Raw genomic sequence first — 26989 nt, forward strand, 5'->3', positions numbered from 1 at the left:
AAAACCATCGTTGGTTTGGGTAATTAAATTGATGGTTCGTTCGGAAGTAATATTAATTGTATTGGTTCCTAAGAGCTATTCTGTTATTTCAAGCGATACTGAAAAATTGATGAACGCTCTGTATATGACCGTTTTAGAAAAAGAAACAAAAGTTAGAGTTATGCATAATATCGACGTTCCTTCATTCTACCACGGCGGCCCTAAGTAGGTGTCATCTGGAAGAGGAGACCGATATGCAGGGGGCACTTCAAGCGTTGACACTTGACAGGTATAATTTGCCCAGACGAAGATAATTTTTAACGCATTCATATCAGTTTTCTAAACCAACACTGTATCAATATAAGTCTGTAAAATTTTTGTGTTCAACGCTGTCTTGACACATAATTTGAACTAAAAAGAAAATAGCGATGTTTAATCGAATTGCAGTAAATTTACTTTATGTTTTACGACCTCCTCATTTTTGAGCTATTGGACCACATAATTTGATGCATTTGCGTTACGTAGTAGAATTCAATACACAACTCAAACTTCATTAAGTTACATATTTTTCGGAAAAGAATTCACTCTAAAGAACTTAAACTCTACCAATAGCCGTAACTGCTTCTTTTATAAAGGGTGTTTCATTGGGCAACAGAAATATTTCACAGGTGCATAGGTGACACACACAACCAATGTAGAAATGAATTACAAAGTAATCTTGAAATAATTATGAATTCCATATTTTTCATGATCATTGTTAGAAGTCATTTCAAACCACTTTCAGGTATCGAAGTTTAAAAACTTCACTTTTACGTTGAAAATTTGTGCAGTAAAACTGTCTGCGCTAAAATTTGAAGTACACCTCTCAGTTTAGTTTTTAGTGGTGTTTCCGAATATTGAAACAGATTTTCAAAATTCCGATCTACAGGGTGTTGTTACGAGGATTCAAACGATTCATAATTTTTTTTAACCCAGACCTGGATTTTCAAGGCGGTTATTGCATGATACGTTTAGGCTCTCAATCAGGAACATATTTGCCAAATATGAAGAAAATATACCGTGTGGTTCGTTCGATATGGCTTCAGAAAGAAACGGGTGAAATTCATAAAACACCCTGTATCTCAACTACGAAGACAGTAAGACCCAATAAATGGGGTATCCCCAGAACCGCCTTGGTGCCACCTATGCACCTGTGAAGTATTTCCGTTGTCCAATGAAACACCCTGTATAATGTGGAAGTCTTTTTGAATAACTCATTTCGACCAAACACATTGAATACCAGCTGAATATTTTTCTAAAAAGGCGTTGTTTTCAAACCAACTTGATTGACGTCAAGTAGTCATCAATGTAATAAACATATTCTTATGATTTCGAGGGGAAATGATATCAACAACAGTACAATGTTGTGTTATCTTTTGTTCATTATAGGCAGTCGTAGATTAATCGTCGTACTATATAAATGTTTGATAATGCATCATTATTGATATATTCGTGTGCTTACATAACTCGTGCTACGCACTCGTTTTCAACATACACACTCATATAATAATAATAATTTTATCCTACTTGTTTAGTAAATAACTATCATCCACGACTGCTTGAATTTGAAGCTCTAATGCCAATAATTGTGGTTCATTTGCGTTGCGTAAGAATACTAATCAGGCAATTCATCACGAAATGAACGAATTCAGAAACAGACTCATGAATAACCAGCACTGCTTCTTATATACAGAGTGTAATTGAATGTCAATATCAATGGGGGTGATTTTAGTGCCCATTTTAAGAAAAAAACTTCCTAACCTTTTCAGGGTGGTAAAGTTTTCGAAAATAATTCATTCATTTTTAATATCTCCAATAACACTTCCGATATTTCAATGAAAGTTGTCATTCATGTACTATGAATCAAGAGGCATTCTTTAATCTATCACCTTTTTTTTTTATTTCCACCAGTGGGTAAATAGGCCGGAAATAGGCAGGTCAAATGACCTGCCTATTTCGGTAGACATTGATAGTACACCACATATTTTTCCTCAAATAAAAATTTTTCTTGAAATTCCCAATCATTTCTCACCAAAGTTGACCAACTTTTTTCAATTCGATGCACGGTTTTCGTTAAAAAAATAAAACTGTTTCTCTGCATGATCATAACAATATCGTTGATTTGACAATATCATCATACAGAGACATAAGTCGATTTTATTTTTTCAGACGAAACCCGTGCGTCATCCAAAAAAAATTCAAGAGATCAAATTTAAAATATCCGAAGTGGTATTGTACATATTAAAAATAAATGATTTATTTTTGAAAAATTCATCAAATACCAAGGCAATTTATTTTAATCAATATATTGTGGTAAGTGATAATATAACGGCATTTTATTTTTTCGAAAATACGCATTGCTGAATAATATTTCAACAAAAAACATGAGTGCTGGTGGCAACAAAAATCTGAGTTCAAGACAAGGATCTTTCACGAATGCTTCTCGTTAAAAACACATTGTTTTGGTTTGTGTTTTTCATAATTTTTCACAGGAAAAATGAGATTCCGAAATAGTAATCGACAGGACTATTTCATGAAACCATAAATTCTTTTTATCAAAGGTATTTTGATTTTGGTGACAAGAGCTGTCGAGTTTTACAACGGGTAAACTCGAAAAAACTGATGAAAGATGATGTCATACAGTTTTCCATCTAGGTAATTATTTGTAATTCAAAATCGAGCGTTTCAGATTGGTGGAAATCAAGAAGGGGAAAAGTGTAATTTCACAATATTCAATCAAAACAATGTACAGTACAATGTACAGTCTTAGATAAAACGATGTAAGTACTATATCTATCTGTGTGAATATTCAAATAATCGTGTGTACTTACACAATAAAGTATACAGGGTGGCCACTTTTTTAATGGGATTGTATTGGTAACTTTTAAACCATAAGAGTTAGAAGGTCGGTCAAATGGACAAAAAGTTGCATGCATAGATTCATTATCAAGCATTTCGAACAAGTCGAGATTATCAGGGCCGGTTTTCGAGATATCATAAGAAAAGTAAATTATGTCATTTCGATTTTTCTTTTTTTCCCACTTCATTTCAAATATCATCAAAAACTATTACAGGAATTTTTTATTCGACAGTAAATCATTCTCAATTTGACGTAATCAGATTTCGTATCCAACGTTTCGTACTCTCTGGGCCACCCTCAACCTCATTTTTTCAATACGGACCTGCATATTTTATGACATTTTTCGAAATAACATTTAACGCTGAATTCAACCATATATCATACAATGTCATTCAAAGTAGATTTTCAGGTGATTTTGACCCTTATCTAATTTTCTTTGGGTCGGATCTGTATTACCTTCATTTAGTTTAATTAACAACATGTAATATGCAATAAATTTCGATAAGAAAATCAACTTACCCATCTTGATCTAAATGGAACATATTAGAATCAAACCAAGAAACCAGTATAATGGTTTCTTGGTTCTTCTTTTATAATAATCATTTAAATATTTCAATTCATAGTAATTAAACGAAAGTATCATTTAATGAAAAAAATCAAATGATTATTCGAAAGTTAATGAAAATTAATGAAGTAAGTGATCGAAATGTCCACCATTTTGTAAAATGCACTTTACGGTTCTGGAACCCATACTTCTTATACATTTGCTTGTTTGGTCTCCTTGAATACCTTCCAAAACATTATCAATTTTCTCGCGAGGTATCACTATTGTTGTATTTGTCATTTGTTCCATTGAAACAAATTACAGAACCGAACTTAATTTGAGAGCATTACGATATAATTTTTGCAAGGCTTGGTATTCAAATTTGAAATCATTGTATTTGCGTCTCTTGACTATTTTATTAAGAGCAGTTTTTGAAAATTTCCATTCACTGGCCACAGTTCTCGATTTTTTTTCTGGGTTCGATTGAATTTGGGTCAGAACATTGATATCGTTAATAGACTTGTTTTTTCTTACATACACACTATTAAATTTGGATGAGGGATGAGGGATGAGGGTCAAAATCACCTGAAAATCAACTTTGAATGACGTTGTATGATATATCGTTGAATTCAGCGTTAAAAGTTATTTTGAAAAATGTCATAAAATATGCAGGTCCGTATTGAAAAAAATGAGGTTGAGGGTGGCCCAGAGAGTACGAAACGTTGGATACGAAATCTGATTACGTCAAATTGAGAATAATTTACTGTCGAATAAAAAATTTCTGTTACATTTCTTTATAATATTTGAAATAAAGTGGGAAAAAAAGAAAAATCAAAATGACATAATTTACTTTTCTTATGATATTTCAATAACCGGCCCTGATAATCTCGATTTGTTTGAACTGCTTGATAATGCTTCTATGCATGCAACTTTTTGTCCATTTGACCGACCTTCTAACTCTTATGGTTTAAAAGTTACCAATACAATCCCATTGAAAAAGTGGCCACCCTGTATAGATATTAACGATGCATTGATCCCATGTTTATATATATATAGGAAAATACAATTATTTGTTCAAAGTGTTTTATCTTTTAATAAGTTACTCATATTATTTCGATGAAATATGTTACCTGATGAGCAAGTGGTGCACATCTTTCTTGAGATTTGATACCTACATTCTATTATATTCTCTATATCGATGAAAGCAATATCACCTGCTTATATATACAGGGTGGCCATTTGAAAACGAAACAGACGAGATTACAGACGAAATAAAGTTTTTCGATAGAAATGCTCGGACAGGTCGATTTCTGTTTCAAGGGGGACAACTTAAGATGTAGGTTACGGACGCATAGCGCTTCAACCCTTGCTACTACAACCCTCAACCCCAAATTTTGAATAGAGAAGATGGGGTGAGTGATACCTCAATTTGAAGGTATTTTTATACTGATTTCAGCACAGTAATTGTTTTTTCATTTTATGCATTAGTTCTCGAAGAAAATACTGGTAAATAGCAACAAATAGGTATTCTGAAGGATCTACGAAATATCAAATATTTGGTACTTGGGTATTTAAATAAATTTTGTGAAGTTATTGAAAGTAATAAGGCGCTTATTTAGCTCTTACTAGATTGAATTATTTAGGTCCAGTGGTGTCTCAGTGGACACAACAATATTGAGGACAAAGAGTGCGCAACTGACTCGTTTGTGGTTTTTAATAAATTTTCAAAGATTGAACAACTAATAATATAGGTACAACTTTTTCGTCACATGTATTTCCGTCATATCTAGCTTCGTTTTCGAGAAAAAAAAATTGAAGCCGCTCTATTGAATCATAAACACCATGTTCGATATTGAATCGAATTTTCGCGGGTTGTTTTTGAATTGACGGAGTGCGAGGATTTGAGAGGAATTATCTCCATATTGAAATCCTTTCTCAGATCCGGACTTTCCCATCCCCTCCACAATTTTAACACACTTGGTTTTCCGCATCCACAACGGACGTTACGCACTGTTATTTTCAATGGTTTTTCGGTAATCCTGAATAAGAAAAAAATCGCAGTTTCGCACATTAACTCAGTTAGTTTTTAAGTTAGTTAACAGCTTCGTGAGAGGACACATCATAGTTAAGTGAAGAATATTGTTTAGTTCAAGTTTTCAAGGTGGAAAGTCAGATAATCAACGGAGACCAGGTGAGTCCCTTTCCTGTTAGAATTTTCCTTCTTATTGCTGACTGTTCCGGGTTGTATTTCCTCTCAAATCTCATAAATAAAGCGCATTCCATTTCTTTTATATCGGATAATTCACAAACTTGTGTGGCGGAGCAATCCAATTAACAATTACATAAATAATACAGTCCACTAGAATAACTTTTAAATGTAATTTGGATTGATCCGTAACATAATTGATCCATTCGGGCCGGATTTATATTCAGGGGTCTTTAGAAAAGGGTTTAATTGTTTTTTTTTTGTTTTTGTTTTTTTCTTATCTCACGGGCGGCATGAGATAAGTCCGTCAGATTTTATCAATCGGTGGGCGCGCAGGTTCGATATAGCAATCGACGTATTGTATCGATTCACTTGCCTACTTGTAGCGGAGACTGTTTATAAACAAACATAAAGAGGTTAGAGTTTCTTTTAGTTGTTTTCAATAATTTCAACAATGGGAAAAGAAACAGGAGAGAAATCACATTCTAAGGCACCGGCACCAAGCGCGGAGGATATTCTTGTTTTCACGCAGGCAAAAGGGCGTTTGGAATTTTGGATAGAATGTGGGTAAGGGTACAACAAACGTACGATTTAATTGGGGAACTTCCTTCTTCTCTGAATTCGTTTATGATTCGTTCCGAAAAGATCGAACAAACAGCTGAGGAATATGAAAGTTGTCTTTCCGAGTTAGACGCGATCGGTATACGTCATCGAGACTTAAGGTTGTAGACTACTTTGCGCTGAAACTGCAATTCCGCTAGATGGAGAAAATTTTTGGTAGATTTGTACCTGACACACCCATTCAACTTGAAGAACCGCCTGTTTGGTATTTATTGCCCCTAATAAAATCTCAACTCTCGATGAAGCCCAGCAAGGAGTAAATTTGTGTTTCTGTAAACTTTAGAAATTCAGTTCAGTTTAGATACAGTGGCGTATCCTAGGGGGGATAAGGGGGATATATACCCCCAGGAGGAATATCCATTTTATGTAACAACCTTATAAATCACAAGCTTTTGAGTTCTCATTTTATGCGCCTTTGGAGGCCACAACACTGTGTATAGGAATATAAGATATGCGATTTATTAGGTTATTGTTGTCGGTCTCTTTATCTAGATGAGAATTTTTGATATTCTCCTGAAATTCAGAATGATTATTCAAATGATTATTTGACATTTGACACGTATTATAAGTCGTGAAAAAAAATTAGTGAGGGCAATAAGAAAAGAGTAACAGAATAGGAATGAAAAGTTGTATTTTGTTCTATCTATCGGGTGTCACTTTGGGTTTTTACAGATATATTCAGCTCATCTAAGTTCAATATTCAAGCTTTGTTTCATCGAAATCGGATGAAAAGGGTTATTGCCAATGTAGATATTAGATGAGAACATCCATACATAAATTGGACTGTTAGGTGCTGGGTTGTTGAAGTTCGAAGGACCATGAAATTTTCCACACTATTTATTGAAGTAGGTTTATATATACAATTACACAATGTACACTTTACAAGATTCGCTTAACTAGTTATCGAAAACTATGAATCAGTTCCACGCACTTATCCAATAACAATTTACCGACTAGGGTACTAACGATGACCGACTGTAGGATCTTTTTTAACCACGTGGCGACTAGGCCAATATTTAACTAACTTGAAATGTGCAAGCTGAACACTGTGTCTCAAGGGGTGAGAGCAACGACGAACTATACTAAACTGTACTTGACTTGTACTTACTAGACTGTGTGTAGAATATATCGAATTGACTTGAGCTCGAACTAATTGAAGTGACGGTTCGATCTCTTACCCCACCTCGACCTTTTTGTCGAACCATCGAAAAGGGTTAAGAACATAGAAGTGCTACAGATAAAACGGACATAGTTAAAATATCATTATAGCCAGCCGTCATTATAAGGACGACTGCGCACAGCGCACTCATAAAGTGCGCGGAATTATCTATAACCAACTTCAGGGGTGAATCTTTGGACAATGGCGGCGCTGAGTTCTACGAACCTTGATCAAAACTTAACATACTCCCCGGGTTGAACCGTCCAGGTTAAGGATAAAAGTGAAAATGAATAGAAAAAAAAATGATGTGATGATAAAGAAAATAATTTCTTGGAACAAATAAAATAAACAAAAAATAAAATAAAAAATAAAAGAAGTAAAGAAAGAAAGAGTAATATTGATAATAATACTTGATTGTCAATGTTTTTCGTGCTGAATGGAAGTGGACATATCTTAGTGATTGTTCTAGTGAATGTTCCTCCTTCAGTTTTAACACGAACAATGCGAACGCGTGAATGTTTCCCGGGTACTACTTCAGTTACACGGGCTAGAAGCCATCTAAGCGGGGGGGTTAGATCTAGATTTGATTGAAGAAGAAAATCGGGACCCTGCCACCATAAATCTGAGACAAGTAATTGTGATGGCAATGACTCTCTCGAAAATATATTTGCAGGATTCAGGTGCGATCGAATATGTCGCCAAGTAGCATCTTTGGAATTGTCCTGAATTTGCACAATTCGATTTGACACAAATACAGACCAACGTGATGGATGTGATCGAATCCATGCTAATACTATTTCCGAATCAGACCATAGATTTATAGAATGTATATTTCGTAAGTGAATTGGTACTAAAGTTGATATTTTTGAAACAAGGGTAGACAGAAGTAGTGGACTTATTAGTTCGAGCTTGGGTATAGTAAAAATTTTCAAAGGTAACGTACGAAACCGATATAAATCGAAAAAGTCGGGTCGTACTATATAACCTTTGATAGAAAAGACAGATGAAGATTTCATTGAACCGTCGAAAACTACTCGAAGTTGAGTTGTGAGGCTTTGCTCACGCATTATACAATGATGAGGGAAGAAATATTTTGCATGCCCTAGGGATATATAATTCTTTATGAATTCCGAATGCTGATGTTTCAGTTCCTGATTATTTTGTAGTCTTCTTTCGAGATTCAAGAATCTTTTCTTCGCTTGCGAATATGAATCACCTAATTTAAATGGTTCATTTGGAGTTTTGAATGGCAGGTCAACTTGAAACCTACCCGATGGTAACCGAATGGTTTTGTTTTTGAATATCCGTTCAGCATTCTCTTCTGCTGAAGGTAAAATGTGTTTAGATTGATTAGATATCTCTTCAATTTCCCAGAACTTAGTCAGAATATTATTGAGTGTATCTTCTTGATTTACAATTGACTTTGAAGATTCAATTGAATTTTGGGAAGATTGTGCCAATGCTAAGTGAGTAGCGCGAGACATGTGAGCCGACTGTGGGACTTTTCCTGCAATTAGATATCCTAAGTGGGAATTTTGAAGAACAGGTCGACCAGGACCTAATTTGATAATGCCATCCGTAATAATTTCAAAATAGATATCTGCACCTAAGAGAATATCAATATTGGAAGGAATATTGAATTTGATATCCGCTAATTTAATGCCAGTAGGAATGGGGAGAGAACACGAGTTGATATATCACTGCGGTTGTTGGCATGTTATATTTTTGAGGATAGCACAGGAAACCTTAAACTTTCGATGAGGGTATACTAATGAATGAATTGTAAGATCTATCATTCTATTTGACATAGAACAACTTTGTGAGATGCCAGAAATTTGAATTGTTTGATTATAAGGCTCGAGATGAAGTCTGTTGACCAGATTTTCAGTTATGAAAGATGTTTGACTTGCGGAGTCAGTCAAACAACGAACAATAACTTGCTTGTGGTATGAATCATACAATTTTACACAGGCAGTAGCTAAAAGGACTTGATTATTAGAAGATAGAGATGAAAGACTAGACACGTTTCTACCTGGACTAATATTTTCATTACGAGTTGTAATGGTTGGTTGAGCACAAGTGGACAAATGAGAAACTGCTTGAGATTCATTCTGAATTTGTGACAGATTAATTGATCTGGATACTTCTTTGTTGGATCTTTGACTAGGAACTTCATTAGAATAATGGCGAGTTGAAGTACTATTGACATGGAGCAAACTATGATGCCTTTTATGGCAATTGAAACATGTGTGTTGACTAGAACACGATTGTACACTATGACCCAACATAAGACAATTCAGACAAGCATTCTTTTCTTTCACTAGACTGTGACGATCGTTAGGAGACAAATTCATGAATTTCCTACACGAATATATCTTATGTTCATCCGTATTACACATAAGACATTTGAAAAATTTATTTTTGTTCGTTCTGTTCGACGTGTTAGCATGATAAGAATTAGTATGGGCATATTTAGGGGAAGTTTTGAATTTTGAATGACCTGTTTGTTCGGTTGAACCTAAATTTTCGAGTACCTTATATTTCTTTTCTAAGAAACCAATAAATTCTGGGAGCGTTGGAAAATCTGAAGTATTCTTTTCTTCTTCAAATTCTTTTTTCAGAGTGAAATCCAATTTCTGGGTGAAAATTTGTATGAGAATCAAATCCGTTAATTTCTCCGATAAATTATAAGTTTTCAAGGCAGCGATATTTGTCTTGATTTGCGTAATAAAATCTCTTAACGCGTGTTCATTACTTTTCGTCAAGGAGGGAACATTCAATAGTTTACGAATATAAGAGTTGACAATAAGATATGGATTATCATATCTGTCTTTCAAAGTGTTAATAGCTATGTTGAAATTCAAACCTACAACTTCCAAGTTTTCAATAAGTTGTAACGGTTCTTTTGATAATGCTGATTTTAAGTACATCAACCGTTGGATGTCAGACAAATTTTCGTTGTCTGTAATGAGGGCGTTGAATAGTTCGAAGAAACTCGGCCATTGTTTAATATCACCCGAGAAGTTAGGAATCGAAATTTCCGGTAACTTTATGCTAGAATGAGTAGTGGGCTTATTAGGTTTTTCACTTGGCGAGTTTTTGAACTGATTCATAGTTCTCGTTGCCATAGATATAACCTTAAAATACTTAGTTTCTACAATATCTCTGTCCTCTTCATATGAGGCAGAGTCAATTAACTCCAACTGAGTTTGAACATGTTCATAGTCTTTGAAGATTTGCTCTAATTGACATTTTCGAGCACTACATTCTTCTCTATCTTTATTATTATCTTGGCCGAACCAATTGGCCATTCTAGTTAGTTTACTCTTAAGTATGGTTCTTTGTTTAATCAGATTATCGATATTAGACATTTTGAACAAAAGAAATAATTAAGGAAATATATAAAATAAATAAGAATTATATATGAAATGAATAAAAATTCTAAAATTAACTTATCACTCTCCAAAACTGCTTGCACTGGAACCAAAATGGATTTTGGACAGGAACGATACGTCGTAGACAGCGACCTCTTGTTGCGAAAGAATTCACCACACTTTGCGCATGCGTTGATTAAGTTAACCTCTAAGTTAACCAATATGTCTGCTTCAGGCACGTGGGTGATACTTCGATTGTGGAAGTTGATAATTTCTTCAGGGATATCTCCAATTTATATACGGCTCCAAGGATCAAATTTATATCCGGCTCGAAGGACCAAATTATGTAGCTATTAGATGAGAACATCCATACATAAATTGGACTGTTAGGTGCTGGGTTGTTGAAGTTCGAAGGACCATGAAATTTTCCACACTATTTATTGAAGTAGGTTTATATATACAATTACACAATGTACACTTTACAAGATTCGCTTAACTAGTTATCGAAAACTATGAATCAGTTCCACGCACTTATCCAATAACAATTTACCGACTAGGGTACTAACGATGACCGACTGTAGGATCTTTTTTAACCACGTGGCGACTAGGCCAATATTTAACTAACTTGAAATGTGCAAGCTGAACACTGTGTCTCAAGGGGTGAGAGCAACGACGAACTATACTAAACTGTACTTGACTTGTACTTACTAGACTGTGTGTAGAATATATCGAACTGACTTGAGCTCGAACTAATTGAAGTGACGGTTCGATCTCTTACCCCACCTCGACGTTTTTGTCGAACCATCGAAAAGGGTTAAGAACATAGAAGTGCTACAGATAAAACGGACATAGTTAAAATATCATTATAGCCAGCCGCCATTATAAGGACGACTGCGCACAGCGCACTCATAAAGTGCGCGGAATTATCTATAACCAACTTCAGGGGTGAATCTTTGGACAATGGCGGCGCTGAGTTCTACGAACCTTGATCAAAACTTAACAGCCAAATAAAATTCACACAATAATTTGTTTTACTAGGCGACAAAGTAGTGATTGACTACCTTAGCTGAATTCCCAGCCACGCTACGCACAGCCATGTACAGTATAACTTCAGTAGTCCGGGCAGATTTCGTTCCGGTACCTGCCCGGATTATGGAGGCGTCCGGATTACTGGAGTGATTTTAATTTATGAAATGAATCAACTTATAAATTATCAAAATAAGGTTTATTAATCAAGTCACAAAAAAATATTATTTTCTCATAAAATAAAACAAAACTGAACAAAACACTCAAGTACATGTAACACGTTATGTAAATATGTACATGTAGGTATTTATAATATTGTATACATACATATTATGTATGTATGCAAAATGAAATATCTTCTACTTTCTTGAAAAATACATATCAATTTTAGGTTGGATCTTTTTGGATGCATCTATATCAATTGCGTTGTCTTTAAGCCTTTTCAAAAGCTATAAATGTTCAAGGGGAAGGTTATTCTCCTTTGTCCACCTGATAGCTAGACTTTTCTGTGAGTGTAAGTGTCTTATGTGATCGTTTGACTGCAACCATTGCGTTCGGCACGCTCAAAAACAAAGTGCAGAATGAAAGATGCTGCCGCCACGCTGTTTCCAACCGACATGTTACCATTTTTCACATGTATAGACAGGAAAATGCTATTATTTTGCATAATGAATATTTTCGCACCCGGATTTCAGAGGCAAAAATTTCAAAATGCCCAAATCCCAGCAGTGTCCGGAATACTGGAGTGTCCGGGCTAGCGACTATCCGAACTATCGAAGTTGTACTGTATTAGTATTTTTTATAATATGACTCGGCTTTGAACTATCAGCCACGGCATTCTATCTACTACTTTGCTACCTATAGTAAAATAAATAACTATTGAAAGTATTTTTTATTTGACAATAACTATTTTCATCCGATTTCTATGAAACGAAGCTTCATTTATTTTGTAGTGATAAATTAAAATAAAATTTGATACAAATTGCAATTGTTGGTATGGTTGGTTGCTATGGAAATGTATATGTCCATAATAATTATAGTTTGACAACTTTTTGGAATGTTTTATTTCCATTAATCATTTCTGATGATGCCTATTCATGAAACTACTTACTTTGCTGCCTAGGCAGGAAAAATAATACTTTACTGATTGATATGTGTCTGCAAAATTAATATTTGTTGTCAATCGGAGGAAAAATATTTTACAAATTTCAAGAACTTTTTTGGTGTGCAAGGGAAAGCCCTACTCATTATGCAATCTTGATGAATTAGGGCGCTTCGCCATAATTGAGGTACAAAATAATAATAATATAAAAAATATCACAAATAAATGCACTGTTATTCACATATTTTCAGAATAGCTTAAACTAATATTTTTTGTATCATCCATTCGAATATATAGGTACTCATCATATAGAAAATATACTAATTACACAGTTCCTTTTCATAAATGGAATAAGTTATGCCTTCAAAATTGAATTATCTACAAATATCTTTTCTTATATATTCTAAGAAATAACGATTCATAAAGTTCTAGTTTGATTTATAAATTCATTGAAATTGAATATATAGATAGTGAGAAATGGCTGCATATCATATATTTGTCACGTATAGGACGGCCTGACGGACTGACCAGAATCGAATTTGAGGACGGATTCGTCATCGGTGAGTCAAACACTATCGATGGAGACCATTCCCGTCACAAAATTCGAAAAGTACGGCCATTGTGGCGAAGTGATATCTCGGAAACTATCAACATTTAAGAAATCTAAAGGAACGAAAAATGTAATGTGTGAATTTTTTTCAATTCAATATGTTATGATCCTTCCTTCATCAACGAAGGCATCTATTAACTCGAGAAAAGTTAGAATTTCATATTATTGAAATTCAATTACACAAATGGCGGATTTTTTTTGGATTAAAAGATGGCACATCACTTTACATTGCATTACATAATTTTTTCATTTTTTGTTAACGAAAAAAATTATTTATAAAAAAATTTTGCAATTTCTTAAACTTTTATGACATGAAATTTTCAAGGAGGTATGTATACAAGAATGGCTTCACGAAGCGAAAAATGTTTACTATAAATTTTTTCAAGTTAATTAATCAAGTATTAATGAAGGAAGTACGAGAAAATTTTCTTAATCAAGAATTGCCTATTTTTAGGGTTAAATTGAATGACAAATATTGTAGATAGAGTTTCGGGAATAGGGAGTTTTTCAAAAGAAATTTTTTTTTTTTTGAGAATTTTTTTTCAGATTTCTCAAATATTAATAATTTTCCATATTTCGGCAAAAATCCAGATACCTTCTTTTCATCTTAATTTCTTTATGACTTTTGAAATTTTCTTTATGATACTAAGCGCTCAAAATGTACTTCTCCAGACATCATTACGAATAAAATCAGCTAGCATATATATTTTAGGAACAGTATCGTTTGTAATTCTAACAATGATTTCATAACAAGTTTTCTACCTATCCCTATTCTTCAGTGCAATATTGTCATAAACTAGTAATGTACACAATTTTAGCCAATCGGAGAAACCCTACCCTCGGAAATCATAAGAGTGTCATTCATCTCGAGCCATAAAATACAGTCCAAGATTCTATTGGCGTTCATGTTGCAAAAAGGCGTAAACCTTTGGGAGGCGTTCCAAAAAGCATAATTCTATTTGAAAAACATCTACAATCAGAGCAAATCAAGCAATTTTAAAAAAATGCTTGCACCAATTCAAAACTCATAATATCACTGAACATTTGTGGATGAGTTACTTGAAATGAGAAGTCTCTCTAAAGCTGAATAGTCATTTAAAGAAAGTGTTCAATTTCAAAGTTCAATTTTCGGAATACTATCGATTTTTTTTTGAAAATCGAGAGGAGACCTTCAAGTTCACTATCACGTCATTGTTCACTCAAAAAATGAAATGAATCCCACCTGTACTTTGGAATTGGAATGCACAGAAATTAGCACTGAAATAGCAGTGGTATGAACAGGGTATTGAACACCCTTAAGGAAGGATACGAGCGGATTATCAAAGGCATTCGATGACTTATATTACACAATATTAGAGGTTAGAGCTGCTCATCAAATTCAATATTCAACTGCTCAGGGTTCGGATGAAAAACCGGCGTCCAAATCCTTACCAAATTATATGCCGCAAATTCAGTTACCACGATTCAATGGTGAACTCGAAAGTTTTCCGGGTTTTATTGCACTTTGTGATAAAGTGATCCATACCAACAAGGATTTGTCTGACATAGAAAAATTTGCATTTTTACTTTCGTATTTAGATGGAAGAGCCTTAACTCTTGCACAAACGGTAGTTTTTGATCCGAATAACTACGAAACCGTATATGATCTCCTTAAAAACGAGTTTTCAAATGTTAGAGTTGTGGCATCTCACTACTTGAATCAGGTATTTTCATTGCAACCAATCAAATCGGGCAATCAGAATTCCTTGAAAGAGTTTTGTGACACTTTACAAGCTAATGTCAATTGTTTGAGTAAACTCGAAATTCCAGATTTGGGACAGTTTATGCTGTTATTTTGGAGTTTGAAACTTCTTGATCCCCATACACGTCGGGACTTTGAAACAAGGTTTCTGAATACGGATTTTCCAAAATTTACTGATTTGATTAAGTTTCTTAGAGATCGTTGCGCGGTCAATGACTTGAGTTCAGATACACTCAAAGCCAAAATTCAAGCTAACTCTCCGTTTACAATAAAAAATATGAGGGTTCTAGTTACGACACGGGAAAAATCCACTTCTATACCGAATGAACAAAATGATTCATTGTGTCCGTGTTATGAGGGTCGACATAAATTTGCGCAGTGTCCTGAATTTTTGCAATCTTCGCTTGATACACGGAAAAGGCTCATACAACTACATAGAAGATGTTATGCATGTTTGGGTCGGCATTCAATTTCGAATTGTAATTCTAAAAATTGTTGTCGCAAGTGCGGAAGTAGAAAACATAATACGTTGATATGTTTTCAGAAATCGAAGATCGAGGGTGTTTCATTTTCCGGAGTTAGTTCACGAGGGAAGGTGCAAGTTGACCCGGTTCAAAAAATTGATGCACCTTCCACTTCGAAAGGTTTGAAAATTGTAAATACTTGTTCTTATTCGATTATGGATACAACTTGTCTTCATGGAACGGCTCGCGCTAGGGTTCGAGAAATAAACGGAATATGGCAAACCACAAAACCTGTAGGTTGGTCTTAGATCCTGGTAGTCAGATGAATTTCATCACCTCAAATTTTGCATTGAAGATTGGAATTGCGAGAAAAAAGTGTAAACTTCAGATTTCCGGGGTTGGTAATAACCCGCTCTTTTCGGTACGCGGTTTGATTTCTTGTTCACTCACTTCGATGTTCAATGATGATACATTAGTCTGTTTTGAAGCGGCTATTGTGGATAAGATAACTTCGGATCTTCCGACAGGGAATCTCCCACCTACAATGAGAGATCGCTTTTCTAATCTACGACTCGCCGATCCTGAATTTTGTTACCCTGCTCCGGTTGATATCTTATTAGGGGTTCAATCATATTTCGATATTTTGACGGACGAACCGAAGTATATAATCGGTAAACCAAGTGCGATATACACGAGATTAGGCTGGGTTATAATGGGAGGTGTGTCGTCAGCGATTTCCCAAATTGTTCAGTCATTGTTTGTGATATCCGAGGAAGAGTCACTCAATGACTCCTTGAAAATGTTCTGGGAATCGGAAGATATATCAAATCCGGGCGCGAATCTCTCCCCAGAAGATACCTTTTGCAAGGAATATTTCTCTTCTACGGTATCACGAGACTTGACGGGACGGTACATAACTAGACTCCCCTTCAAAAATAATTCTCGTCCTAAGTTAGGCACAAATGGACAGCGATCATTGGCGCGGTTTCATAAGCTGGAGTGTAGGTTCAAACGCGATCCGGAGTATTACAGATTATATAAAGAAAATTTGAGGGAATATGTAGAAAAGGGACATATGGTCCCAGCTCCTCGAAGTTCCGACTATGTGATGACACATCATGTTCTGAAATCGTCGGCGGGTAAATCTAAATTGAGGGTGGTGTTTTCTCCAGCAGAGAAGACTTCATTGGGTGTGAGTCTAAATGAAAAATTGTGTACAGGCCCGAAATTGCAAAGCGACATTGGGCAAATAGTTACCTAATTTCGCCTTTTTCCATTCGCTGTGACTTGTGATATCAAGCAAATGTATCGAGCTATTTGGCTGCATCCGGAAGATTGCGAGTACCAGCACATTTTTTGGCGGTTTTCTTTCGATGATCCTCTCACCGAGTGGGAATTGCGCACGGTAACATTTGGCATTTCAAGTAGTCCGTTTTTGGCACAGCGAACCCTCAAACAACTCATATTGGATGAGGGTGCGAGATTTCCGCGAGCGGCTCAAATACTGGAATCCTACCGGTTTATGGATGATATTCTCTTTGGTGCCTTCAGCACAACCGCGGCTAGCGAATTGTGTCAGGAGTTGGTCGCGCTGCTTCGGCTCGGCGGTTTTGAACTGCGAAAGTGGGCAAGTTCTTGTACTTCAATTCGCGAAGATTGTTCGATCGAATTCAAGGATCTTTCTATTGCCGGCACTTCTTCAATTAAAGTTTTAGGTTTGATATGGGATCCGATAAGAGATGAGTTTCGCTTCAAGGTGGATGATTCTCAGACCATTCTGACAAAACGCGGTATTTTATCACGAGTCGCACGAATTTATGATTATAATGGGTATCTATCTCCGGTTACCTTCGCTATGAAGGTTATTCTTCAAAGGCTTTGGCTGCTGAAGACAGAATGGGATGATCCCTCACCTCCTGAAATTATTGAACTATGGAATCCTCTCGAAAAGGAATTCAAGATGTTGGAGGGCATTTCTATTCCTCGGTGTGTGGTTCCTAGTACTCCGTTGAGGGCACAAATCATTGGGTTTTGCGATGCTAGTATTCTGGGAATGGCAGCGGTGGTATACTTGCGTGTTGAAAATGAGCAGGGAATTTTTTGCAATTTACTTTGTTCAAAAACTAAGGTTGCCCCACTTAAAAGCTAGACTATAAATCGTCTCGAGTTAGGATCCGCTGTCCTAATGAGTAAACTTCTTCGTTCGCTACTGCCACTCCCCCCACCTCTGTCCGAATTAGAAATAATTTGTTTTTCGGATTCCACAACCACTTTGGCTTGGATTCGAACTCCTCCTTATAAGTTGAAGACATTTGTATCAAATCGAGTCATTCAGATTTCCGAAGCATGTCCGAGTGCGATCTGGAGGCATATTCCCGGAGAACACAATGCGGCGGACTCAGCGAGCAGGGGATTAAAACCATCTCAGCTTTTCTCTAACCGGATATGGTGGACCGGTCCATCCTTTCTTGAAACTCCGATTAATACGTGGCCTGAAGGGACCACTATTGTAGATCAGGATCTGCCGGAAACTAAGGTCATACCTCCAGTTTCATACGTGGCTGCGGTCGAAAGAGATTATTTACTGACCTTTTTCGAACGGTTTTCTTCATTATTACGGGCACAAAGAGTGTTTTCGTATGTATACCGATTTTTCAATAGGTTGAAAACCAGGATTTATAAGTCTTCTGTCCCTTCGGAAATGACAGGGAGTATTTCGGCATCAGAATATCGGAATACCTTAAAGCTTTTCATTCGTCTCACGTACTGACGGAATTGAATGAATGAAGTAGTGGAACTCATGAGATCTCGGTGATCTGAGGAGCAAAAAATTTCGGAATAGGGTAATTAATTAGTTTGAATAGAGCCTAAAATTATGCCGTACTAATTTTTTCCAAATTCATATGAGATTTGCATTTTTCACGTACTGACGGAATTGAATGAATGAAGTAGTGGAACTCATGAGATCTCGGTAATCTGAGGAGCAAAAAATTTCGGAATGGGGTAATTAATTAGTTTGAATACAGCCTAAAATTATGCAGTAATAATTGTTTCTATATTCATATGAGATTTGCATTTTTCACGTACTGACGGAATTGGATGAATGCAGTAGAAGTTCTCATGAGTTCTCGGTAATTTGAAGAGCAAAAAATTTCGGAATAGGGTAATTAATTAATTTGAATAGAGCCTAAAACTATTATGATATTCAAATTATTCTGAGGTCTTCATTTACGATTGAGTTCTGCTAGCTTAACCGTAAAGCTAGCAGAACCCAGGGTTTTTTTAAAAAAACGTATATTCAGAAATTTGTTAATGGGTTCAAACGTGAGTCTAAAAAGAGCCTAAAATTATGGTGTTATCTTATTTTCCATAAGATATCGATTAGCTTGGTGGTTCTGCTAGCTTAACGTTAAGCTAGCAGAACCCGCGAATTCTCCGACAATTAAGGAGCAAAAAATTTTTGAATAGGGTAATAAATTAGCCTAAAATGAGCCTAAAATTATGGCCAAAAAAAAAATCGAAAATTCTAAAGTGGTTCTGATAGCTTAACCGGGGTCTCGTAAGGGTATTGTAACAAGACCCACTAACAAGGTTATTCTACCCCCATATTTTTCATTTTTCAATGTAAGAAGATACTTTTTTTATTTTTTGTTCACAAAATAACTATTTTGGGTGGGGGGTAAGTTCGATATTGAATCGAATTTTCGCGGGTTGTTTTTGAATTGACGGAGTGCGAGGATTTGAGAGGAATTATCTCCATATTGAAATCCTTTCTCAGATCCGGACTTTCCCATCCCCTCCACAATTTTAACACACTTGGTTTTCCGCATCCACAACGGACGTTACGCACTGTTATTTTCAATGGTTTTTCGGTAATCCTGAATAAGAAAAAAATCGCAGTTTCGCACATTAACTCAGTTAGTTTTTAAGTTAGTTAACAGCTTCGTGAGAGGACACATCATAGTTAAGTGAAGAATATTGTTTAGTTCAAGTTTTCAAGGTGGAAAGTCAGATAATCAACGGAGACCAGGTGAGTCCCTTTCCTGTTAGAATTTTCCTTCTTATTGCTGACTGTTCCGGGTTGTATTTCCTCTCAAATCTCATAAATAAAGCGCATTCCATTTCTTTTATATCGGATAATTCACAAACTTGTGTGGCGGAGCAATCCAATTAACAATTACATAAATAATACAGTCCACTAGAATAACTTTTAAATGTAATTTGGATTGATCCGTAACACACCATGTGGATCCTAAACACCATGAATAGTTTTCAGAATGAGTTGAGCTAATTTCTTTTCTCGATAACAAAGCTTAATATGAAGATAATACAGGAGACCGAAAAGTTCCATTTTTAGTTATTCAATCTAAAAAATAAAAAACTACAGAAAAATATTTAGGATAATTCATAAATAACTAGGTACCGTTTTTTCGAAACTTCTTCGCTCGTCATATCTCGGAAACGAAGCAACTCCGGTTCGTAGACCATTTTTATGACCAAACGAACCAATATCTGAAGCTTCGTACCAGTGTAACCAGATTTAGTAGAAATCAACTTTTTTAGATTTTTCGCATTTGCATGAAATTTCTAGTAGGAAGAAATCAGTTGGTAGATTTTATAAGATTCAGACATCTCAACGAGATGGTTGGGAATTGGGATACCTAGACTGTTCCGATGAATCAATTCTCTGTTCATCGAGGTTCTATGCGGTTCTAGAAGACCGTTCATAAACATAATAAAATCATAAAACTTCTTTGGTGGCTGTCGATTGAGAATAACTACGAAATGTGATGGAATTTTCGAAGGGTACATCATTTAAAACAGATGGTAAAACGAGTTCGAAAATCTACCTACCATTATCTCACATCAGTTATTCTATTAAGTGGAAAGAAATATGTCTAACTGGAATTTCATTGATAAATTAAAGTGGCTGATTATTTCAGATTTATAGATATTCATGCATATTACAGAATCGTTTTTTATGAACTTTATTTTATAAAGAATTTTTACGTATCTTTGTATTCTCAATCTCAATCAATTTAATCATTCGGTTTTATTTTGTAATAAGAGACTATGGAAGCATATGTTCAATTGTTGAAAGGAAATTAAAAAAAACATCCAAAAATTTGATTATCTTGAATCGAATTGATTTATTCTAATTCTGAAAGTTACGATTGGAATTGAATATAATTATTATAATAATTTTTGTAACTTGAAATCGTACTTATAAACTTCAACCTTATATATCATGTATATCATTCTTTCAGATTCAATTTCGAAACGTAGGTATCTTGTATCTAGTGCCTCGAACACTGATGTTGAAATAATTTTGTATTTGGTTATATTTCATTGGGTATCTTGTACATCATTGTCAGTGATTGCAAGATTTTGGCAATATTTGAAGTTATTTGGGAGAAGAACTCTTATGATAATGAGGAATTTCTGAAAAAGAAACACAAATCGGTAAAATATTTTCTGATCGGACAAAAAATCTTATGTATCCACTTATGTGACAGTTAGTTCTTCATTTTATACTATAGTTGCATTAATGAAGTATTTGTTTGAACATTGGCATAACTGCAAATTTCTATGAAATTTTTAGTAGGAAGAAGTCATTTGCAGATTTTAGTAGTTCTAGAAATCTAACCGAGACGATTGGGATTTGGGATGCCTAGACTGTTTCAATGAATCAATTCATTGTCCATTGAGGTTCTACGTTCTACAGGGTTCTAGAAGAACGTACTCAAACATAATAAAATCATAAAACTTCTTTGGTGACTGTCGGCTGAGAATAACTACAAAGGACAGTGAAAGTTCCGAAGGTTACCTCATTAAGAACATATGGTGAATAAACCTAAGTTGAGGATTTTTACATATCTTTGTATTCCCAATCAATTCAATCATTTAAAATATTTAGATTCATATCATTCGGTAATATGAGACTATGGGAGTATTATGTTCAATTGTTGAAAGCAAATGAAAAAAACCATAAAAAATATTGATAATCGAGAATCAAATTCTGAAAGATACTACTGTGAAATCAAATATAATTATAATAATAATCTTTGTTACTTGAAATCGTACTCTATATCTAAATCTTATTATACACTGTGTCCGTAAAGTATGGAACAAATTCATTTTTAGCTAAACAGATCATTTTAAGAAATAATCCTGAAACACGTCGATTTTTGATTTTAATATTAATAATATATTAATTTAATAATTTGAAGTTTTCATCATGTGATATCCTAATTTTGAATGCAAATCTACAGGGTGAATTTTTTCTGGTAGTTTAGAAAAATTTAAAAAGAAACTCTCATTTTACTTCGTAACTCCAATTCAGGAACACCCAGTATAAGTATAAGATAGAAATAATCCAATTATCAATAAAAAAAAATTATTTCGAGTAATTTGGTTCGAACTTCATCATCAAACCTCTTTTTCCCACATTATAGATATGAGTAAACAATGCCGTTAAAATTTTTTTTCGATTACCCTCCCCCAGGAAAAAAAAAGATCGACGCCCTTGAAAGTAATATATCTGATTTTCACATTCCCAAGACTCAAGAAATATCAACTGCGTTCGATCGCACGCGAAGATTCGAAAACTAAATGGGAAAACATATTTTCCGCCGAAAACATTTGGCATGTAATAGTTACTAGTTTCGAATGCAGAATTGTAGGAGTTTTCAATATGTTGAATGTGTGAACAACTTCCACATAATTCGAAAGCGAAGATAGTGTTGTTTTTCGTCTTTGTGAAATACATTTCATCCCTCTTTCAATTAGGGTAATAGTCAATGCTGCGTATATTGGTTGGGTTGCCATGTGTTATTTATTGAACAGGCGGCTTGATAAAGACGGTCTGGAGATTTTTATTGCAGGGAATGTCGATGAACGCAGCGGAGCGGACCAACCTCATGTTGTTTTTAAGAATCAAGACGATATTTTTTCAGAATAATGAAAGGGCGACCACACTCTGAGCTAAATTGTTTAGTAGTTTTTTCGCATTTCCATGAAATTTCTAGAAGGAAGAAATCAGTTCGTAGATTTTCGTAGTTTTATGAATCTGACCGAGACGGTTAGGAATTGGAATGCTTGACTGTTTCAATGAATCAATTCATTGTTCATTGAGATTCGCCGCGATTCTAGAAGAAAGTACGTAAACATAATAAAATCATAAAACTTCTTTGGTAGCTGTTGGCCGAGAACAACTACCTACAAAGAGTGAATCTACAAAGGGTATCTCATTAAAAACAGATGGTTTATAATATTCAATTGAAAATATACCATTATCTCACATCTCGTATTTTATTCGGCGGAAAAAAAAATGATATATGTAACTGAAATTTCATAGACAAATTGAAGTGGCTGAATATTCTGGTTCGATTCACGGAAAAAACTTCATATAGGTAGAAGAAATCCTCAAAAAATGTGTTCACCCGGGTCTACCCTCGGGTCTACCAGCAACAAAAATGGGTAATTAAATCATCAAACGGGCCGACAGTAACAGTAACAGCGGACAGCCGTAATCACTTCTGAAATTCGGTTGAAATATTCTTACTTATACCTACTGAAGAAACTCTCCCAGATGGAAATTTTTCGAAGTGATAAAATAATAAAACGAAGTAATATCCACAAATCTCTTACTGTCTGTGACACTGTGACATAATCAGGGTACATACATTTCGATTGACAAAACAGAGCTCATATAAGTGACAAAAATATGAGCATTGCCTGAATAATAAATAATAAATAGGTCCTAATAAATTTTGAATTGTGTGAATGTGTGTGAATGGTGAATTGGACGTTCACCACGCCTGGGATTTCCAAACTATTGAAGAAATACTATAATGAACAAACAGATGTAAACTCATTCCCATTATTGAATTTCTTCGAATAGTTTGGAAATTCCAGGCGGCAAATGTCCAATATAAATGTAAAGTTTATTATGTCCAATTTAGTATTTCATTAAGGTTGTTCGAAATATCATGTCAAACACTGTAAAAAATAATTCAGATTATATATTTATTTTTATAGAAACACATCACAGAAATTTTTTGGGACTTCATTTCGTGAAATAACAATATACTAGCAAGAGGTTATTATCTTGCATCCATATACATACAGAGAGGGCCGCTGTTTCGTTTTCAATGACCCACTCTGTATAATCGAATATATCATTTTTGGAATCACAAAATCGGAAGTTTAGAAAAAGTCTCATTTCACGAGATCAAAATAGCTTCATAAAAATATGAAAATATTCATATTGAAAACTAAAAAGCAAGATATGGAAACTAAATTTACTTATAGAATACAACGCAAGCTTGATTAAAAAAAAAATAGAGATATGATTAAGAAAAAGGAATTGTGATTTGATACAATTGTCGACACAAAGCATTCATATTTTCAGAAAATTATTCAATTTTATCGTTTACATTCTGGCTAACTACTATTGATCGAACTTAGTTCCTTCAATCATGCAAATATTGAAATTCATATTGTTGAAAAACTTTGGTCAATTTTTTAGCTTGGCGCCAAACCGATAAATACGGTCGTATCAAGAAAGCGATAATTAGTGGAAAAGTGAGTAAATTTGAAAAGAATTGTGTGGAGAAGTGAGAGAAAGCTGTAATTCTCAGGTGGTGATAAAGGCAGTTGATGAGATACTTCATAGTAAGAATATAAAGAAGGAAAATATAGGCTTAAAAGATTGAGGTTAAAATAAACTGAACAATAACAGAGATTGAAATCATAGGTTTTCTGCAACTGAAGCGCTAGCGAGAGTATCGGGTCGGGCGAGACCTGAATCGAGTAGGGGACCGGCGGCGGCGCAACCGTGCTCTCGACGCACAGAAGTTGCGGAACGAGATTTGGGAATTCTGAAGAGAGTGTTGTAACTCGACATCTCTAATGAACAAGGGCGATTACAAAAGAAGTAGAAGTGAAGAAGAAGAGGAAGATATTTTCGCAAAGTCAAAAAAGATAATTAGGTCACCCAATATCAAAAATAAGGGAAAAGATATGGAAGTCGAGAGTTTGAAGGCAATGTTTGAGAATATGATGGAGCAGAATAAATTGGAGATGCGAAGAAATACGGAGGAAGTGAAATTGGAGATGAATAAATTGAGGAAGGAAATGCAGGTAAGGGAAAGTCAGTGGGAAAATGAAAAGAGAGAACTAGAAAGTAGAATAAGGAATTTGGAGGATAAAGTAGACCGAGAAGGAAGATTGAAAAGGAAGAATAATATAGTTGTGAAAAAATTCAAAACAAGTGATGGAAATGAAAGGGAAATGATCGAAAAATTCATCATGAGGAACTGAAGATAAAGGTAAACATAGCTAAGGCATACAAAATAAATCGAGGAAAGGAAAATGAAATGATAGTTGCTGAAGTTGAAAGCTGGGAACAGAAACAGAATATAATGAGAAAGAAACAAATGTTAAAGGGAAAAGATATCTTTATTGATAACGATCTGACATCTGACAGCGAAGGAGAGGCAGATACGAAATCAGATTGTGGAAATAAGCAAGGTGGAGAAGAAAAGGGGAAAGAACGTGAGGGTTGGATACAGAAAATTGTTCATAGAAGAGAAGGTTTTTGTATGGGATGAAAGATAACAAGGTGTAAAGGAACAAGAAGTTCTGAAGAAATCTGACCTGGGTCAGAATTCAAAAAACCAATAGGGATAGATAAAGGACGGCTGATTATTAAGATGAAGACAAAACGAGGAAAGGAATCTGAGTATAGGAAAACACAAATGGAAGAAATTAGTAAGGAAACTAGAGAAGTAAAAGAGAAAAAAGGGAGAGATAACTGGAAGTTGGCAACCTGGAATGTGAGAGGTATAAAAGGCAGAGAAGACGAGCTGATACAGGAATTGGAGAGGTACGAGATAAAAATATTAACGGTGACAGAAACAAAGAAGAAAGGAATAGGAGAGCAAGTGATGAGGGGTGATCAAATAATGATTTACGGAGGAGTGAAATATGAACAACATGGAGCGGCAGGCGTGGGATGCATAATTGACAAGAATTGGAGAAAATATGTGGAAAACTGGCAGGTATATTCGGAGAGACTATAGAGGGTACGTCTGAGGAGAGAAAAATCCGAGTTGTGGAACATAAAAGTAGCATACGGACCAAATGAAGACGCAAAGGTGGAGGATAAGAACAAATTTTGGGAAGAATTGAACATGGTAACAGAGGAATGCAGGGGAAAAATCGTGGTGTGTGGAGATTTTAATAGCAGGGTTGGTATTGGAGGAGAAAGAAATGGGATCATGGGTAAATATAGAGAAACAAAGAAAACGAACAACGGAGAAAGACTCACAGAGTACTGCAGGATGAATAATATGATAGTTTCGAATACATTCTTTGAGCATAAAGATGTACATAGGTACACAAGGCATGGACATAACGTTGACGATAGATCAATAATAGATTACTTCTTAGAAGAAAGAGATAATAGAAGGGACATCGCAGATGTAAGAGTGCACAGGGGAGCAGAAATAGGAAGTGACCATTATATGCTTGTAGCAAAGATAATGGGTGAAGTAAAAGAGAAGGTCGAACATAGGCAACTTAATGAAGGATATGAAAATATAAAAAGTTATAAACTGAGAGAAATGAGTGTAGCAGAAGAATACAGGAAAGATGTAGAAGAGAATATGACTAGGGTGGAAATAGGAGTTGAGGCGGGAGTGGAGGAAGTATGGGGAAGGTTAAAGAATATACTAATGGAATCAGCAAAAAGAGTGTGTGGTAGTGTTAAAATTGGGAGAAACAGAAGGGGCACAGCCTGGTGGAGTGACAACTTGAAGAGACAAATTAAAATGAAGAAAATATTATATAAGGAATATCTGAAGAATGGAAATGCATGTAATTATCGGAAATATAAGGAACAAAGGAAGAGAGTTAAACAAGTAACATTGGAAGAAAAGGAGAGAAGTTGGAGAGATTTTGGAAAGAGAATGGAGAAAAATTACACGGAAAATAGAAAGCTTTTTTACAGAGTCATGAAAAATATGAAGAAGGGGGAGAAGGTTGACAATACATCGATAAAGTGTAAAAGAAACAGATTGCTTGTGGGAGAGAAGGAAATAATGGAGAGATGGAAGGAACAATTCATTGAATTACTGAACGGAAATGAAGTCAAAAAAGAAGATACACAAAAAAAAGATTAGCGATGGGAGGACGACGGGGAAGACTTGATAAGCATTGAAGAGGTTAAGGTAGCTCTCAGAAGAGTCAAGAATGGAAAA

The 26989-nt window shown here is 35.0% G+C and overlaps 1 protein-coding gene across 1 annotated transcript; it reads left to right on the top strand.

Moving 5' to 3' along the window:
* Positions 1-17028: 17028 nt before the first annotated feature.
* LOC123686147 lies at positions 17029-17874 on the top strand. The gene has a single exon (XM_045626147.1). It carries the CDS (start codon positions 17029-17031, stop codon positions 17872-17874), a length of 846 nt encoding a protein of 281 aa, XP_045482103.1.
* Positions 17875-26989: the final 9115 nt, after the last annotated feature.

Source organism: Harmonia axyridis, chromosome X (assembly GCF_914767665.1).
Source record: "Harmonia axyridis chromosome X, icHarAxyr1.1, whole genome shotgun sequence".
Taxonomy (NCBI): Eukaryota; Metazoa; Arthropoda; class Insecta; order Coleoptera; family Coccinellidae; genus Harmonia; species Harmonia axyridis.

What these genes read in the sequence shown, in the direction of transcription:
- LOC123686147 (XM_045626147.1), top strand. Translation starts at nt 17,029, where the DNA reads ATGTATCGAGCTATTTGGCTGCATCCGGAAGATTGCGAGTACCAGCAC.